The 19,689-nt window shown below is 44.6% G+C and overlaps 1 protein-coding gene across 1 annotated transcript; it reads right to left on the bottom strand.

Moving 5' to 3' along the window:
* Positions 1–5,323: 5,323 nt before the first annotated feature.
* Positions 5,324–19,689, bottom strand: LOC308169492 (zinc transporter ZIP12-like; the record flags this gene model as incomplete). The annotated part of the gene is made up of 13 exons (XM_080544174.1): positions 5,324–5,452; positions 6,101–6,288; positions 6,923–7,081; positions 7,665–7,740; positions 10,237–10,311; positions 12,340–12,486; positions 12,881–13,053; positions 14,100–14,271; positions 14,897–15,051; positions 15,613–15,820; positions 17,188–17,532; positions 19,357–19,482; positions 19,588–19,689. 13 exons carry the CDS (start codon positions 19,687–19,689, stop codon positions 5,324–5,326), a joined length of 2,055 nt encoding a protein of 684 aa, XP_080400300.1.

The following is a 19,689-nucleotide window of genomic DNA, read 5'->3' as shown; positions in this document are numbered from 1 at the left end:
GTAATGCAGAAGGGAGAATTAGTGACCTAGGGGAAAAGCATTGTGGCCCAAACCAAGTGAAGTTGTCCCAATATCCCCAGCACACCTTTGAAAAACAAGCGATCCTTTTAATTCTAACTGGTTCGGAAGCTTTTCACGATTAGAATATTCTATATCTAGAGACGCAGCTTTTTGTTTTGTTTTGGTAAACACATGAAAGCATGACACTTTTTTGTAAATATTGGCCTAATTGGAGAAAAAAAAAGCTCTGGATCTCTTTAGCAAGCATGCTTTCCTGACACGGCTCTCATGTCAGTGCTGCTCTTGGTGGTGTTGTTACACTTGGCAAATGAAGCAAGAAACCAAAGAGAGATGGGAGTAGACATCAGCCGTATTGTGGCTGTCACACAAGTCTTAGATAAACAAAACATTCCATTCCGCGGCCACGTTGAGGGAACCTCCACAGCCACAATCAGGGAAACGTTCTGGAGTGTATGAAACGTTGTGGAGTGTATGAAACGTTCTGGAGTGTATGAAACGTTCTGGAGTGTATGAAACGTTGTGGAGTGTATGAAACGTTCTGGAGTGTATGAAACATTCTGGAGTGTATGAAACGTTCTGGAGTGTATGAAACGTTCTGGAGTGTATGAAACGTTCTGGAGTGTATGAAACGTTCTGGAGTGTATGAAACGTTCTGGAGTGTATGAAACGTTCTGGAGTGTATGAAACGTTCTGGAGTGTATGAAGCGTTCTGGAGTGTATGAAACGTTCTGGAGTGTATGAAACGTTGTGGAGTGTATGAAGCGTTCTGGAGTGTATGAAACGTTGTGGAGTGTATGAAACGTTCTGGAGTGTATGAAACGTTCTGGAGTGTATGAAGCGTTCTGGAGTGTATGAAACGTTCTGGAGTGTATGAAACATTCTGGAGTGTATGAAACTCCTTGGATCCATACCCTAGAAAGTCTACAACCCCTAGGTCTAAATGAGGATTTCGACATGAGTGTTATGCTATGAATAAATTACTTTAGATAATAGTATATGTTCTATGGCATTTTGTATTTATTTTTCTCCTTTTGGGTTTTGTTAGATGCCATGCGATCTACCCACACTACCTTTGCGATCGACATATTGAGGTAACAGCAACTATTGTCACGGAATTAAAAGATGCAGGAATGTTTTCAGTGAATGCAGATGAAGCCAGCGATGGAAACACTGAGCAGTTGATTGTTATCACAGCCGTGCTGATATTCAGTATAACAGCACTCCCTCTCGTGTGATATTGCTTAAGTCAAATACAATAATTTTGCCATTTAGCAGACGCTTTTAATCCAAAGCGATTTACAATTACGAATTACAGGGACATTCCCCCTGGAGTAACTGAGGGCTAAGTGCCTTACTCAAGGGCACACTACCGGTAGTAGTGGTGTGGTTTCAGGCGGAGGATTTGAACTCACAACCTTCCGATCACCAGTCCAACTCACTATCCACTAGACCACCACTACCCATACGCCACTAACACAATGCCTTTCCATTCCAAATAGCAAAAACTAATATTTTCTCAACAAAACAGTAGGCTACATGCCGTTCATAAGGGATTCTTTTATGTCCCCTTTTCTCACGTTGACTTTATCCCCCTCATACCTCCTCCTCCTCCTCCTCCTCCTCCACCACACTGACTGGCCTTTAGAGAGAGGGAGAGAGCTGAGCTGTGTGGGTGTGTGAGTCCCGCTGGAGTCTCCAGCATGTCAAGTGAAGGATTAGTCAGCCCGAATGGTGGATGAAGAGAACAGGCGCGATCGTGCAGGTGGGTGGAACTACGGCCCCCATGTTGGACCACAGAGGGAGCTCATCAGCACAGAGGAGGAATGCTTCTATAAAGAGAGAGCTGACGGGCTGCATTACTGGGTGAACGCATCACATAGAGACGAGCAGATTAGCAGATGTGCGTGCTAAGAGGACAAGGCGGGACAGAAATGTCCATCATGACTTTGGATTCCAGAACTGAGCAGAGTGGAATGTGGAATGTTAGGCCCTAATAGAACTGAGCAGAGTGGAATGTGGAATGTTAGGCCCTAATAGAACTGAGCAGAGTGGAATGTGGAATGTTAGGCCCTAATAGAACTGAGCAGAGTGGAATGTGGAATGTTAGGCCCTAACAGAACTGAGCAGAGTGGAATGTGGAATGTTAGGCCCTAATAGAACTGAGCAGAGTGGAATGTGGAATGTTAGGCCCTAATAGAACTGAGCAGAGTGGAATGTGGAATGTTAGGCCCTAACAGAACTGAGCAGAGTGGAATGTGGAATGTTAGGCCCTAATAGAACTGAGCAGAGTGGAATGTGGAATGTTAGGCCCTAATAGAACTGAGCAGAGTGGAATGTGGAATGTTAGGCCCTAATAGAACTGAGCAGAGTGGAATGTGGAATGTTAGGCCCTAATAGAACTGAAAACAGCGGAACCCCCCTGACGAGAAGAGCTAGAAGCTTTCCTTGAACATGTACCTTGAACCGGGACAGAAGTCTACTTTCCATTGCACTATGGGCTGATGCATAAGATAAAATAATTGTTAAAACGTGGATGAAGCCAATGTCTAAGATATAAATATATATATATATAATTTCTTTCTTTCTTTCTATTTTTATTATTATTATTTCTTTTTTTCTTTGTAATTTTCTTTTCATATAAATGTCATGTTATCATTATTGCCAATTTATTTATTTATTTTAATCATTTATTTATGGATTTTCTTCATGTGTTCTTCATGGGCTTGGGGGGAGAATAGAGGGGAAAAAAATAATGTTTATAAATATTAACAAATATCATATTTGTGTACTTTGTGAATAACCTGCTATCCACAAAGAAAACACACAAACAAAATTTGATCACAAAAAAAAGAAGTCTGCTTTCCACCAGACTGTGGAGACCAGAAAAGAAAGGAACAGCGCATAGATATCCCTATCATATTTCCACAACACCCAGCAGCAAGGAGACACAATATACTGGCTTTGAGTTGATACTCTAAGAATGTTTGACCCTTGAGGTGAGCTCCAGTAAGTATTTGAAGGAATGTTTCATTTTATTGATTTGTCTCTTTGTTTACATACAGAGAATGACCTCCAAACCAGCCTCTCCTAACAGTCTCACTAAAAGGCAGCCGGTAAACAAGGACCTTGTCAGCAAAGGTGTGTATGCAACCACCTTGGCATCGTGTATTACCTCTGGGAAGAGTAAACAAAGACAGTTATATAAAATGTTCCCCTAGCCCTTTCACTATCAGAACATTATGTGCATCTAAACTAAAGGCAAGGTATCACTCACCAATTACTCTGGCCACCAGTAATGGAAGTCCCATTCAGTGTTGCCAGATTGGGGCGTATTCCCGCCCAATTGGGCTACTTATGATCACACTGGGCGGCTTTTAGACTGTGGTTAGGCTGAAAAACAATCCCATCTGGCAACACTGCTTTAGCTTTATGTACTGTAGACCAGTGGTTCTCAAACCTCTCCTCGGGGACCCCCAGCCGCTCCACATATTTGATCTGTTCCACCACCAACACACCTGATTCTACTAATCAAGTACAAAGCAATTATGATTTGAGAGAGAGAGAGAGGGAGAAGTGAGAGAGAGAGAGGGAGAAGAGAGAGAGAGAGAGAGAGAGGGAAAGAGAGAGAGAAGAGAGAGAGAGAGGGAGATGGAGAGAGAGAGAGGGAGAGAGAGAGGGAGAGAGAGAGAGAGGGAGAGATGGAGAGAGAGAGCAATTATGCTTTGTACTTGATTAGTTGAATCAGGTGTGCTGGTGGTGGGACAGATCAAATATGTGGAGCGGCTGGGGGTCCCCGAGGTTTGAGAGGTTTGAGAACCACTGCTATAGACCACCGACAGAGTCCAAGTCAACTGTTATGAGACCCGCTGAGAGTTAAGTCAAAGGAACAAGGTAATAGTCTCAGTGGTTTGATTCTGAAATCAAATCAATGAATCGGTTGATTGTCAAAGGCAACAGCAAATATCCAGGTGATGAAGAAGGAAATGGTAGATATATACACATGGACAATGTACTTGTCGTGAGCTTAGAATTATCAGGTTCCATCTCCGTTTAGAATGATACGGTTCTATCTCCGTTTAGAATGATAAGGTTCTATCTCCGTTTAGAATGATAAGGTTCTATCTCCGTTTAGGGCAGTTCAGAGATATTGAGAGTCACAGTTTTTACATTCCATTATGTTTTGTGAGATGGAACCTTTGTATTTTATGAATTACTAACTCAAAAATTTCAACATTTTAAAAAATAACACCACACAGGCATTAATAAACACCTAATGGATCAGATTATGTAAAAAACTCAATTTTGACAAAAATGGAGATAGAACCTTATAATTCTAACGTCACGACTTGTTATAAAAGTCTGGATTAGCACTGTAAACTAGACATCTGAGACCACCATGTCCAGACATAGGTGTCAGGTCAGAGGTCAGACATACCCGGAAGCTACCTATTATGTGTCCTTCTATGGTACATAAGTTACATATCATACAAAAATAAAATCATCACATATAAAAATGTGTAGGTCCTAAAAGCGTACATGCATTTGATTTATACACAAATGAATTCATACATCTCTCATACATCTGCGTACCACTGGACTGGATCTAAAAATGACATTTGATTCACGCCATCGCTGCTATCATCCAACTATGACTCGTGAAATATCCTCGACTCGCAATTTCGCTGTGCTGCTGCTGTCTTTGTATGATGTATTACTTACACAGGTACAGTACTGTATGACACGTAGACAACAGGAAACAAAATAGTCATCAACAAATGAAATGTCAAACTGAGAGAGAGAGAGAGAAAGACCAAGACCAAGACCAAAAATACCATCAACAGTGCCATCATTGACAAATGTGACACAGTCTGATCATTTGGTCCGCATGTCGGCAACCAATCAAAATGTTCAGACTTTTCTTTTAAAACACGGAACTACGTTTCAACGTCGTCGAGAATCACAACACAAACTCGCTAGTCAAGCCGAAATACTGCAACGCAATGGATTGGGTGAGTAATCCCCACCACTGATACCTAGTTAACTATAACACTACTGTACATTGTTAGCAGGCTCACAGAACAAGCTGTGTTAGCTGACTAGCGATGTGTCATTGATTTTCAACAACGCGGACATGTATTCACGCTTTTCGAAAGAAAAGTCCGATCATTACATCAGATCTCGACCTGAGGACCTAAGCATTAGAACGTGTCACAAATATTGTGTATGCCAAGTTTACCGTTACGTATGTACGTATATGCATGCTCAAAGTTTGCACTGTGCAAAGCTTGTGTCCTTCCTGTCTTCAGAACTTGAGTTTGTGTTCAAACAGAGCGAGGAGCAGGAGGCAGGCCCAGCCCATTAGCAGGCCCAGGTTCTGCAGGACGAACATGAGACAAGGCCTGTTGGTCTTCACACGACTCATCTCTGGAAGCTGGAAGAGGTGGAGAGAGAGAGAGAGAGAGGAGTGATGAGTGTTTGGGAGAGAGAGAGAGAGAGAGAGAGAGAGAGAGAGAGGGAGAGAGAGGGAGAGAGGGAGAGACAGAGAGAGAGAGAGAGAGAGAGGGAGAGAGAGAGAGAGAGAGAGAGAGAGAGAGAGAGAGGGAGAGAGAGAGAGAGAGAGAGAGAGGGAGAGAGAGAGAGAGGAGTGATGAGTGTTTGGGGGAGAGGGAGAGAGAGAGAGAGAGGGAGAGAGAGAGAGAGAGAGAGAGAGAGGGAGAGAGAGAGAGAGAGAGAGGGAGAGAGAGAGAGGAGTGATGAGTGTTTAGGGGAGAGGGAGAGAGAGAGAGAGTGAGAGAGAGAGAGAGAGAGAGAGAGAGAGAGAGAGAGAGAGAGAGAGAGAGAGAGAGGAGTGATGAGTGTTTGGGATACGTTTTGGTACAATACAGTCTCTCTCTATCTATTCCAAAAATGCCTGCACTCTAATAATCTTATACAACGGATAGATCCGGTCGATTGTCTCTATTGGTCAGTTTGCGTTCCAGCCGTGCCGATATCCACGATATACCACGGGTTCTCGTTCCATAACACTTAAATATGTGATTGTTGTAAGTAAGAGCAGGACGGTGGCAGGCCATCTCACCATCTCCACCAGCGACAGGTAGAGGAAGATACCCGCGGTGACGGTGAAGATCCACCGCTGGACCTCGTCCTCGCTGGAGACGAACAGGCCGATGTAGAGGCCCATGAAGGCGGTCAGCGCGCTCAGGAAGTTCATCAGCACGGCGTTCCTCACAGAGAGACCTGAGCTCAGCAACACTGCAAAGTCACCTGTGGAGAGATAGAAGTAAGTAAGTAAAGCTTTATTTATGTAGCGCCTTTCGTACATGAAATGCAACTCAAAGCACTTTACAATAGTCAAAGCACGTTACAATAGAAGAGAGAGAATGAGAAAGAGGATGAAACCGTGAGAAACCATGTAGGCCTCCATGTGTCCAGTTCTCAGCATTTGTTAACACTAGAACAACAACTAGACGTGCCTTTTTTACCTACTAGTTAGTAGAGTCTAATAGACCCCCTCTTTTCTGCTGTTTACACACAGACCACTAGAGGGCGCTTCTTTTAAATTAGCCTGCCTCCTACACAGAAAAAACCCCTGCAAAATAGCTTCATACTAGCTTATCCTGATGTGATTTTGAAAATGTAAGGTTACTGGGTGGTAGAAGGCACATATCTAGGAAAAGTCATGAAAGGAGGGTCCTGAAATTTGATCGAGTGCAAAGATATCATTTTTCTTTTGACTCACGAGGTCAAATAACCCCATCACGGCTGTTCTAGTGTTTAACTAAAGATGCAAAAACAATTTTAAATCGTAGAACCCAAACGAAGAACAAAGTGTCCCCAAGCCAAGGACTGTGACCTGTGACCTGCGGCTCTGTGACCTTTGACCTCTGTGACCTCTCACCCATTTCGTGTGGGATTTCGTGGCACAGGATGGCTACGGTGGTGGCGAAGCCCGTCTCCGCGGACGACGAGAAGGCCGCCCCCACCACCAGACCGTCGGCAAAGTTATGGAGGCTGTCCCCGACAATTACCATCAGGGCCAGCAGAGGAACCCCCTGTTCTGGGAACACAAAGAGGGTCTGTGTGAGTGGGCTCTGGATTGGAAACTCGTCTGTGACGAACACACTTGTCCAGGTCCAATTGTGTCTAATTACACACCACACACTGTACAGGGGGGAGCTGTGGCAGTGTGTGTGTGTGGGGGGGGGGAGAGGGGGGGGGGGGGAGTGTTTGATTGATTTTGATTGAAAACTTTATTAGAAGATTTGCAGAAGTAGGTACATGAAAGTACATATTACATACAAGGTCAACTAACAGGATAAAAACCCAAGAAAGCCACTGGCTTATTTCAATTGGGGTCCTTGATGTGTGTGTGTGTGTGTGTGTGTGTGTGTGTGTGTGTGTGTGTGTGTGTGTGTGAGTGTGTGTGTGTGTGTGTGTGTGTGTGTGTGTGTGTGTGTGTGAGTGTGAGTGTGTGTGTGTGTGTGTGCTGATCAGACAAAACTGAGCATTGAAAGACTTAGCATTGAAAAACTTAGCATTGAAAGACTTAGCATTGAAAAACTTAGCATTGAAAGACTTAGCATTGAAAAACGTAGCATTGAAAAACTTAGCATTGAAAGACTTAGCATTGAAAAACTTACTTTTCTCATCGGCCGGGCTCGTTGTGTCCAGCTCATCTGAAGTTATCTCTGTGCATTCCAGGTCCTCCACCGTTCCCTGTTGGCAGAGAGATAATTAATTATGCGTTTTATTATAATGACATTTTATAAACTTTCCATCCAGGAGTGCAAAATAACAGCATCCGCACACTCAAAAACGAGTTGGCACCTCTTGTAAACTAGCCTGCCTCCTACACCGAAAAACTGCAAAATAGCTTTATAATTTATTAGCTTATCCTGATGTGATTTTGAAAATGTAAGGATACTGGGTGGTAGAACGCACATATCTAGGAAAAGTCATGAAAGGAGGGTCCTGAAATTTGATCGAGTGCAAAGATATACAAAAACAATTACTCACTTGGTCAAATGACCCCACCCATGGCTGTTCTAGTGTTAAAGCAGCTACCAGTTGAGCTATTGGAACGGAGCAATGCATATGCTGTGCAAAAACTGTGCAAAAACGTAGTTTATTGCAAGCTTTCAGTCATAGACCTTCTTCAGGCATAAACATTCCATCCAGAGAAATAGTCTAGAATCAGAGATTCCTGCTCGATCTGTCTCTGCCCATATCATGCGCACACCGCATACTGTAGATACACTGAGCCTAAACAACCATGGGCCAGTTTCACAGACAAGGCTTAAGCCTAATCCTGGACTAAAAACCATCTTCAATGGAGATTTTACATTGAAAGTGTGATTTTGTCCAGGACTAGGCTTAAGCCTTGTCTGTGAAACCGGCCCCATGTCTTCTATCCTTGCAAGGCCTTTAACAATTCAACACTAGCATCGAGGTCTCCTACACAAAGACCTGTTCCATATCTACTCCCACACTGTTCACTTCTCCTGCAAAACAACACTCTGCTGTATGAATGTGTACCCAATGTGAGTCTGAGCACTCTAGAACACAGAGAATCTTGAGCACTCTAGAACACAGAGTCTTGAGCACTCTAGAACACAGAGAGTCATGAGCACTCTAGAACACAGAGAGTCTGAGCACTCTAGAACACAGAGGCTCACACCAACAGTTCAAACTGTGAAATACTTTGCCAGAATGTGATGAATCATTGAATCTTGTGATTTTATATTTATTCAACCTCACCCCTCCCACACAGTGATGACAGAACATTGGCCCACTCCCCCCCCCCCCACCACTCAGTCCTGTCTTGTCTAATAGTGATAGGGTTGTTGAAAACGTCACATTCTAGAAGAATAATACTATTATTTAGCTGATCCAAAGCGACTTACACTGCAGTGAGTGCATCCACTTTTCAGTATACTGAAGGTATAGGCAGCACTCAAGTTGAGGGGGGATGAGGGGGGATGGCATCCCCCTTGAAATAGAAACAGTCAAAATCATCCCCCTTCTAAAACTGCCATCCCCCCTTTCCATCCCTTATGTCATTTTATCAATGGACGTGGTATTACTGCTATTTCAACATTTAGTTCTGCGCATATTGAGTAAAATACTGTGGGCGAGGGGGGGAGGGGGCACGCACACATGCAATGACATTTTTACCAAGTCACTGACCCTGAAGTCACTGACACTGTGGGGATGCTAAAATTGTCCCCATATGATAAAATCCACCATCCCCCCTGATTTTTTTCTTTTACAACTTGAGTACTGGGTATCGGTCCCAGGCAAAACCGCCGACATGGCATAACACCGAATTGTGTTCGACCAGATCAAAGTGAGTTGAGAGATTTGTCATCATCCCGCTCTATTTGTAACTGTCCAATCAGCGGACAGGAACAGTCATACCGCTGCAGCTGCTGCACTTCAAAAAGACCTCAAACACCCTCGACTGCACTGTTTACCCTCCGCAGACGGCTCACGTCAAAACACCTCTAGAAAAGGGACGTCTATGTAACCATCATAGCACCTTCAGCTTATACTCTATTTATGTCCTCTAGCTTGTGTTAGAGGGGGTTTAAGGGTAAACTAGGGTACTGTCTACCTCTAGCTTGTGTTAGAGGGGGGTTAAGGGTAAACTATAGGGTACTGTCTACCTCTAGCTTGTGTTAGAGGGAGTTTAAGGGTTAACTATAGGGTACTGTCTGCCTCTAGCTTGTGTTAGAGGGGGGTTAAGGGTACACTATAGGGTACTGTCTACCTCTAGCTTGTGTTAGAGGGGGTTTAAGGGTACAGTGGAGGCTACCATCTGACCATTAACACTAGAACGGCCGTGCCTATTTCACCTACTCTTAGCGTCGCCTCGGGTTGTCAAATGACCATAGTCTTTAGAATGGGTAGTTCTAGTTTGCGCCTCTTGTAAATTAGCCTGCCTCCTATACAGAAAAACTGCAAAATAGCTTCATACTAGCTTATCCTGAGGTGATTTTGAAAATGTAAGGATACTGGGTGGTATTACGCACGTATTTAGGAAAAGTCATGAAAGGAGGGTCCTGAAATTTGATCGAGTGCAAAGATATACGAAGAAAATTACTCACTTGGTCAAATGACCCCACCCATGGCTGTTCTAGTGTTAAAGCAGCTACCAGTTGAGCTACTGGAACGGAGCAATGCGTGTGCTGGGGGAAGGACACACCCACTCACCAGCTGCATGGTGGAGATGGACTTGCCCCTCTGCGATTGGCCGTTGCAGTTGAGGGAAAGGTCATGGGAATGACCCTGCAGGATGAAAAGAGGCCAATTAGTCTACAGTCAGTCAGTCAGTCAGTCAGTCAGTGAGTCAGTCAGTCAGTCAGTCAGTCAGCCAGTCAGTCAGTCAGCCAGTCAGTCAGTCAGTCAGTCAGCCAGTCAGTCAGTCAGCCAGTCAGTCAGTCAGTCAGTCAGCCAGTCAGTCAGTCAGTCAGACAGTCAGTCAGTCAGTCAGACAGTCAGTCAGACAGTCAGTCAGTCAGTTAGTCAGTCAGTCAGCCAGTCAGTCAGTCAGCCAGTCAGTGAGTCAGTCAGTCAGTCAGACAGTCAGTCAGACAGTGAGTCAGTCAGTCAGTCAGCCAGTCAGTCAGTCAGTCAGTCAGTCAGTCAGTGAGTCAGTCAGTCAGTCAGTCAGCCAGTCAGTCAGTCAGTCAGTCAGCCAGTCAGTCAGTCAGCCAGTCAGTCAGTCAGCCAGTCAGTCAGTCAGTCAGACAGTCAGTCAGACAGTCAGTCAGTCAGTCAGTCAGTCAGTCACATGCCACAGTTAGAGGCACCTGGCTGCACAGTCAGCCAAGCCTTGGCCACAGAGGACTCAAGCACACTCAGGACAGACGATGACTCTCTTTTGGATGAGTCTCTACTGAACGCTCAATGACAGTGTCGTGATTCACTACAGGAGAGTGAATCAGCCGGCTGTTTTTCTGTTGGTCAGGGATGTTTTAATGTCTTAATCGTGACGTTAGAATTATACGGTTCTATCTCCATTTTTGTTCAAAATTTAGTTTTTTTTTTACATAATCCGATCCATTAGGTGTTTATTAATGCCTGTGTGGTGTTCTTTTTTAAAATGTTTAATTTTTTTTCTCACAAAACATAATGGGATGTAAAAACGTTGACGCTCGATATCTCTGAACTACCCTAAACGGAGATAGAACCTTATCATTCTAAGCTCATGTTGTTATGTTCAGGTCTGTTTTGTTTGATTGTTGGATTGGATTATCAGTGCATTCCTTGTTTTTTTCAATACACGGGAGACTGTAACAGAAGAATGTAAACGCAGTTTTGGAGACGTGCGTCACTGTTATGACTGCTAGCAAAAGTAAGCTGAGTGGTTAAACAGTAAATATGTGACAGGGTCTGGTGAAAAAGTCCTCAAGTAGGGCAATAGTTGGAGAAGATATGCTCATGTGAATGTTGGTACCCCTCAAACCAAATAGCAGAGAAACTCGCTCTGAGTTTCTGCAAAACAGCTGCTAATAAGAAACATGGCTACGAACATCTAACTGCATGTTTTGCACATCACAAACGTCCTTGCTTTTTTTTTTTGCACATCCTTGCTTTTGAACACATCCTAAAACGTTCGTTTGTTTACAAGCCGTGTATCACTTACCCAGTAGCCTACGACAGACAGTACAGTGAATCCAATTCACAAATTATAAGTATGTAGTATTCCTAAAACTGTTGTTTGTCATACTTAAACACTTCAACTTTCGGAATATGCGTGACTTGAGAGACTTGAGAATTGCCGATATCGGGACCTTTTCACCAGACCGTGTCACATATGTTCTGATTAGGCCCAAGGTTTACGGTACTTAGCTTGCAGGTAAGGTCAATGTTGGAATTTAATTAATAATAATAATTAATAATTTTGACATTTAGCAGACGCTTTTAATCCAAAGCGACTTACAATTACAAATTACAGGGACATTCCCCCTGGAGTAACTGAGGGCTAAGTGCCTTACTCAAGGGCACACTAGTAGTGGTGTGGTTTCAGGCGGGATTTGAACTCACAACCTTCTGATCACAAGTCCAACTCACTATCCACTAGACCACCACTACCCCATTTACTGGATTTTACTGCAATGTAATGTACTGTGAATGTTCTCCCACGCTGACCATTCGCTGCTAGCAATCATAACGTTGTCTCCAAAATTGACGTGGCTCACTAATATTCTGCAGTTTGTGACGTAGCCTACAGACTTTCAAAAGCGTATTAACAAGAATACAGATGAGTCAATACAGAGAGAGAGACAGGTGTGTTCATGAAGACGACCTTACATGAGACGGCAACACGAGGGAGAAGATCCTTTCGATCAGGAAAAAGCCGTAGATCCCGCCGATGATCCCCAGCATCTTCCACAGATACTCCTTGCCCTCGGTAAAATGATGGTCGTCATGGTGACTGTCGTCGTGGAGGCCAAGGATCTCCAAAGGAGACAGGGAGAGAAAAGAGTGAGACGTTTACTCTATGCTCTGCGGTGGATGGTACTGTCTATGTCCTATATCTATGGTACAGCTCTATCTATGTCCTATATCTGTGGTACATCTCTATCTATGTCCTATATCTATGGTACAGTTCTATCTATGTCCTATATCTGTGGTACATCTCTATCTATGTCCTATATCTATGGTACAGTTCTATCTATGTCCTATATCTATGGTACAGTTCTATCTATGTCCTATATCTATGGTACGGCTCCATGTCCTATATCTATGGTACAGTTCTATCTATGTCTTATATCTATGGTATAACTACATGTCCTATATCTATGGTACGGCTCCATGTCCTATATCTATGGTAGAACCACAGGCCCTATACCTGTGGGATGAGGTGCAGGAGGGCGTCTCCTGAGAGGGTGCCCACCGCCAGCCCCACGAACAGCTGCAGGACCAGGGCGTAGGTCTCCTGGCAGGAGTTGAAGAAGATCAGGCAGATCCCCAGCATGGAGCCCACGGTGATGAGCAGGACCGCCGCCGTGCTGTAGCCATACTCTACAGAGAGAGACCATAATAATAATAATAATAATAATAATAATAATAATGGGGCCTGCTGTCCACCCCCCGCACCAACCTACGGACCTTTGGGGACAGAGCCTTCAGCGTGGCTGCACCTACCTCTGGAACTCCATCCCCACAGTGATCCGCAACGCCCCCACCCTGGACTCCTTCAAATCAGCCCTCAAAACCCATCTGTTCACCAAGGCCTTTGGCCCCTAGTCACTGTTTCTGTTTTGTTTGTTTGTTTTCTGTTTTGTCTGTCTGACCATTCCCCTTTAGAATTGGAAAGCATCCTTGGGTTTTTTGAAAGGCGCTATAGAAATTAAAGTTATTATTATTATAATTATTATAAGGTGGGGAGTGTGTCTATGTTCCCACAGCCCCATGGTCCCACAGCCCCATGCACCCACATTTCTAAGTAATCTAACTAACCCTAACCCTAACCCTAACCTTAATTTCGTGAAAATCTGTAATTGTGCATTTTCGTTTTTTAAACAGTCCCAATAGCGCCACCTATGAAATATGAGAAATGTGGGAGCATTGGGTTGTGGGAACATAGGGATGACCCCATAAGGTGCATGAAAGAATGGACATGCTCAATGTGTTAGCCATTAGCTATAAACGTGACATTTGTGACAGTCTGATCATTTGGTCCTCATGTTGGCATCCGATTTAATGTTCTGACTTTTCTTTTGAAAAATGTGAATACATTTCCGTGTTGTTGAAAATCAACGACACATCGCTAGTCAACTAACACAGCTTGTTTTGTGAGCCTGCTAACAATGTAAAGTAGTGTTCTAGTTAACTAGGTAGCAGTGGGGATTACTCACCCAATCCATTTCGTTGCAGCATTTTGGTTTGACTAGCGAGTTTGTGTTGTGATTCTCAACAATGTTGAAATGTAGTTCCGTGTTTCAAAAGAAAAGTCTGAACATTTTGATTGGTTGCCGACATGCGGACCAAATGATCAGACTGTGTCACATTTGAGTGCAGTCAAACTAATTGATCGGTTGTGGAGATCATCAGTGTGTGGGTCTTACTCTCGATGGCGCTGGGGGGAGACCCTCTAGTTGTTGACTCTGTTGACTCGCAGGCATTGCCTAGCAACTGCTGGATGATAGCAGGGCACATCTGTCTGAAGTGATCCCGGGAAATCGGCAAATGGGGATCCAGTACAAAAATGTCCACCAGCTGATTGGCTGAGAAGCACACCTTGGTAGAGAAGAACACAACATATTACATATCATATCAACACTAGAACAGCCGTGCCTTTTTTACAGGGTTCCTACAAGTTTCAACAAATCACATTTAAGACCTTTTTAGACCTTTTTTCAGACCTCTTTGAATACAATTTTAGACCTATTCACAACACCATATGATAGCTTTTTGTCATCCTCGAGGTGATGAAATTAGGGATTTCACTGCCATACAGACAAAAAAGTAAGCGAATTGGCATTTTTTTGGTTCCAGCTTGATTAATGCTTGATTAATTTCCGCGTAAATAGATGTGGTCGGATTCCTTGCAGGATCTCATTTGTAAGATCTAGCACAAAAAATGTAGGCCTTGTAAATTGGATTGCTGGATTTGAGACTTAAAGGCTTTTTAAGACCAGCGTGGGAACCCTGTTTTACCTACTATAAGAGCCGCCTCGAGGGTCAAATGACCATAGTCTTTATAATGGGAAGCTGCTATTTACACACAACGACCAATAGTTGGCCGCTTGTAAATTAGCCTGCCTCCTACACAGAAAAACTGCAAAATAGCTTTAACAGTTAATTCATGTTGATACAACCCACCCGTAGTCTCCTCCAGGTCTCATCTACATCTCAGTCTCACCTGTGTCCAGTCTTGGCTGATCCCAGCAGCCTCCTGGCCACATCCATCCAGCTGGAGCCCCGCCCCTTTCTGGGTGAAGCTCCGCCTCTTCCTGCTGTGTGGGTGAGAGGCCCCTCCTCCCCCTACACCCAGCTGGTGCAGCAGCTCCTCCAGATCTACGCAGGGGGACAGACTGATGATGTAACAATAGACTGATGATGTCATCATTTACATTTTTGGCATTTAGCAGACGCCTTATTCCAAAGCGACTTACAATCAATATATTTGACTAAGCAAGTGAATAATCAATCCACCAGTCATAGCAGGAAGAGTAATCTAGCTCAGGCCAGGGACCATTGGCAGTCTCTGTGATAGAAGGAAACGTTTTTTTGGGGGGGAGAACAGAGAAACAGTACAAGGGGGGCAGTAGAAATCTTAGGGGACACAGTAAAGGGGAAAAGCGGGTGTGTCAGGAGACGCAGTGCTGGGGGGTAGTAGATGTCTCAGGAGACACAGTGCTGGGGGGTAGTAGATGTCTCAGGAGGAGCAGTTAAGGTGTAAGCTGAAGAAATGAGTCTTCAGTCTCCGACAGAAGATGGTTAGTGACTCTGCAGTTCTGACAGCCGTGGGAAGCTCATTCCACCAGTGCAAAGATATAACTCTTTTTTTACTCACAGGGTCAAATGACCCCCCCACCCATGGCTGTTCTAGTGTTAATGACAGTTGGGCTATTGTACCCATGACGTGGAGGTTGCTGGTGCAGTTGAGGGTCTGGTAGATGTAGTCGGTGAAGAAGGCGGGCGAGGGGAGGTTCCTCCTGCTGAAGCAGCGGCCGTGGAGGGTGTGGCTGATGATGGCCGACGCCAGTCTGGACACAGAGGACGGGTCAGCACCTCGGCTGTCCGTCACCCCCACCTCCTCCATTAGACGGGAGGCATCCAGGCACTGTAAGTAAGTAAGTAAGTAAGTAAGTAAGTAAAGCTTTATTTATATAGCACCTTTCATACAAGAAATGCAGCTCAAAGTGCTTTACAACAGGAATAATAACATAAAGTGAATATAAAAACATGTAAAAAAACATATACAGGCATATAATGAATATAAAAGCAGGGGAAAACAGTAAAAAGAAAAGGTAAAGATAAAATACAATAAAATACATTTTAAAAAGGGAAACAATGTACAACCTCTGCCTTAACGATCCGGCAGCGTCAGATCACAGTATTCTAACCAACTGGATTTGTACTGTCGTCTGTCAACTGGACCTGTAGCCTAACAGACTAGAGAACCATGCCTGCTCACCTCAGACTAGAGAACCAGACCTGTTCACCTCAGACTAGAGAACCAGTGTGTTCACCTCAGACTAGAGAACCAGTGTGTTCACCTCAGACTAGAGAACCAGTGTGTTCACCTCAGACTAGAGAACCAGTGTGTTCACCTCAGACTAGAGAACCAGACCTGTTCACCTCAGACTAGAGAACCAGACCTGTTCACCTCAGACTAGAGAACCAGACCTGTTCACCTCAGACTAGAGAACCAGACCTGTTCACCTCAGACTAGAGAACCAGTGTGTTCACCTCAGACTAGAGAACCACGCCTGTTCACCTCTGTAGGATCACATCAAATCAAATCAAATCAAGTGTCATTTCTCACGAAATGTGACCCACATTCGCGCTTCACAGAGAGCAGAGAAGATAAAGCAACAACTAAGATGGACATTTAAAAACACATGATGACAGAACACGCAAGCAGGCAAGCAAGGGGCGAAAACTCACGCGTGCGCCTCCCATACAGACAGTGTTTCTGCTGCAGCTCTACTGCGGAGCTATTGATAGCTATTGACAGTTGTATGACAATGTACATTTGCTACTGACAATGTACCCTGTCTTTGTACATGGAGTTTACCCTCGTTGAGAGGGAGAGACTTGTTTACACAGACATGTCTGGACTTGTCAGAGAACTTGTTTACACAGTTCTCATTTATTTGTATTTATATTTTTGCAATGTCCACACTTCTTTTTCACTTATTAACAACAGAGAGCGGTGTTGATTTCAAAACATTTTTTTTAATGACATTTACAGATATTAAACATTGAAACTGTAGTGTATGTTGCTGGTATGATGTCAATATGACAGATCATTAACAGATTGATTTCACACGCACGGGAGGTTGACGTCTGCGGTGTGTCCCAGGCTTGGCCCAGGCTTGGCCCTGTCTTACCTGGGAGTGAGAGGAGGAGGAGGAGGAGGAGGAGGTCTTACCTGCGAGTGAGAGGAGGAGGAGGAGGAGGAGGAGGAGGAGGAGGAGGTCTTACCTGGGAGTGAGAGGAGGAGGAGGAGGTCTCGGGGGCGGGGGGTTGGTAGTGCTGGTTGATGAGCTGCAGGATACTCTCTGTCTCGTTGGAGGAGAGGAAGCCGCTGTCCTCTGTGGGCTGGAGGTTGGTCAGGGCCAACAGGTAGTACTGGTACGTAGGGGACGAGGAGGAGGAGGAGGAGGAGGAAGAGGAGGAGGAGGGGGAGGCAGTGTCGGGTGTGCAGAGGTCCTGCATGTTGATGATGTAATAGAGCAGAACGGTGGAGACTCTGCTGTAGTCTTCCTCAGTGAGGTAAACCTTCCCATCATCCTCCAGGACAGAGAGGAGCAGGTCCGGGGTGAGGCACTGTAACCATAGCGATGAAAGGTTAAATATAAACATCAAACTGTTGGCCGTTATGCATCTGTCCTATAACTCCCATTACGAGGACGTGTCAATGATTCCGAGTCAGAGTGTGTGTGTGTGTGTGCATTGTTGGAAAACATCTCAAAGAAAGAAACATTTCAGCTAGCTGCTTGACAAATAAATGAAACCTTTTACTGTAACCTTGCAAAACAAGCCAGGAATCACCCGATAAGTCTACTGACTTTCCCAAAGAAGATTTAACTCGTTATAACTGAGAGATTAAACCAGATCAGTCATCAGTGAATTATGTGCGGTGAATTAAGAGGAGGGCCAGTAAATTGAATTACATATTCATTTAATGTCAACGTCCTCTATCCTCTCCTTGTAATGTCCAATAATAGGCCTCTAGTGTCCTGTACGCATGGCATTCAAGGGCTCTTTGTGAAACCGAGGGACTTTGTGTGGGGTTGAATACAGGCCTGCCCAGACACACATAAACACACACAAAACACAGAACAAGGGAGCAAGAGTGTGTGTGTGTGTGTGTGTGTGTGGGGGGGGGGGCACTAACCCTTGCAAATGATTATGAATGCAACAATTCAAACGGCGAACAAAGCCTACATGTTTCAGGGTTGTACACTTCCATTGAACTGAGTTCAATGTCCCTGTTTCTAAACCCCTTCCGCGGCTCAGCACTCGACTACCTAACTTATCCCATTCATTAAAGAAATCGTGACGTTAGAATTATAAGGTTCTATCTCCATTTTAGTCAAAATTGAGTTTTTTTTTTACATAATCTGATCCATGTGTTTATTAATGCCTGTGTGGTGTTATCTTTTAAAATGTTGACATTTTTGAGTTAGTAATTCATAAAATACAAAGGTTCCATCTCACAAAACATAACGGAATGTAAAAACTTTGACGCTCGATATCTCTGAACTACCCTAAACGGAGATTCTAGAACCTTATCATTCTAAGCTCACGAAATGTGTAGCCTAAACCAAGTTAACCAAGTACCCCCCTCCTCCCCAGACTAACTCCCCCTTTTTTGGGGGGGTTACGTATGTAAGTGTTATGATGTCAAGTTGGGAGGACATCCAAAAGCCGCTCAGCTTGAACACTCCGTAGGGGTCAAGACCTTTAAGCCCCAACACACACTCACATTCCAGCCATAACAAGCAGCGCTAAGCATGAGGTGAAAGCACATACCTGTCTACTCTAGTAGTAGGGGCTGTATAGAAGTTTGACATACCTGTCTACTCTAGTAGTAAGTGCTGTATAGAAGTTTGCCATTTAGTGTCTACTCTCGTAGTAAGTGCTGTATAGAAGTTTGACATTTAGTTTCTACTCGAGTAGTAAGTGCTGTTTGTACTCTATAGAAGTTTGCCATACTTGTCTACTCTCGTAGTAGCTGCTGTTGGTGCTCTATAGAAGTTTGCCATTAGTGTCTACTCCAGTAGTAAGTGCTGTTGGTGCTGTATAGAAGTTTGCCATTTAGTGTCTACTCTCGTAGTAAGTGCTGTTTTGTTTGTACTGTATAGATAGACGTTTGCCATTAGTGTCTACTGTATACTGGATACAAATCCTGCAACCCACCCCCCCCAACCCCCTGAATGGCAACAGAATCTCTGTATTAAGGAACTTGTTTCATGTTTTTACAATAACGAACTAATCCTGTTAGTCCGGGGCTTACCCAGCATTAAGCAGCAGATGTGTTTGCTGCCCTCATTAGCTGTTTACTGTGTCGAAGTAACAAGCGCTAGCCCCCGTGAGACGATAACAAGCTAGTTTTCTAGAAAGTTCCAGAACGACCCTGTTCCTTACCCTGTCACAGAGCTCCTGCGACCCTCCGATCCTCTCCGCGCATCGCACAGCGTGGAGGAGAGAGGAGAGCAGGAGGCCTGTCTGGTTCCTCTGGAGCTGAACCTGGCCCTGGCTCCCCTGGCTCCCCTGAGTCCCCGGTAGGGCCAAGACCTGGAGAGCTTCCTGCAGGTAGCTTCCCCCTCCTCCTCCTCCTCCTCCTCCTCCTCCTCCTCCTCCTCCCTGCCCCTGCACCTCCACCACCGCCGTCCCCAGCAGGCCGAGGTGCAGCAGCAGTAGCGCGGGGACGACGGCACGGCCACCACCCGACCGCATGGTTCCTCCTGGGGCCCCCAT

Source organism: Nansenia antarctica (assembly GCF_963989245.1).
Source record: "Nansenia antarctica genome assembly, chromosome: 13".
Classification (NCBI taxonomy): Eukaryota; Metazoa; Chordata; class Actinopteri; order Argentiniformes; family Microstomatidae; genus Nansenia; species Nansenia antarctica.
The sequence above is the reverse complement of the archived record's forward strand: the minus strand, read 5'-3'. Positions and strand labels throughout refer to the sequence as shown.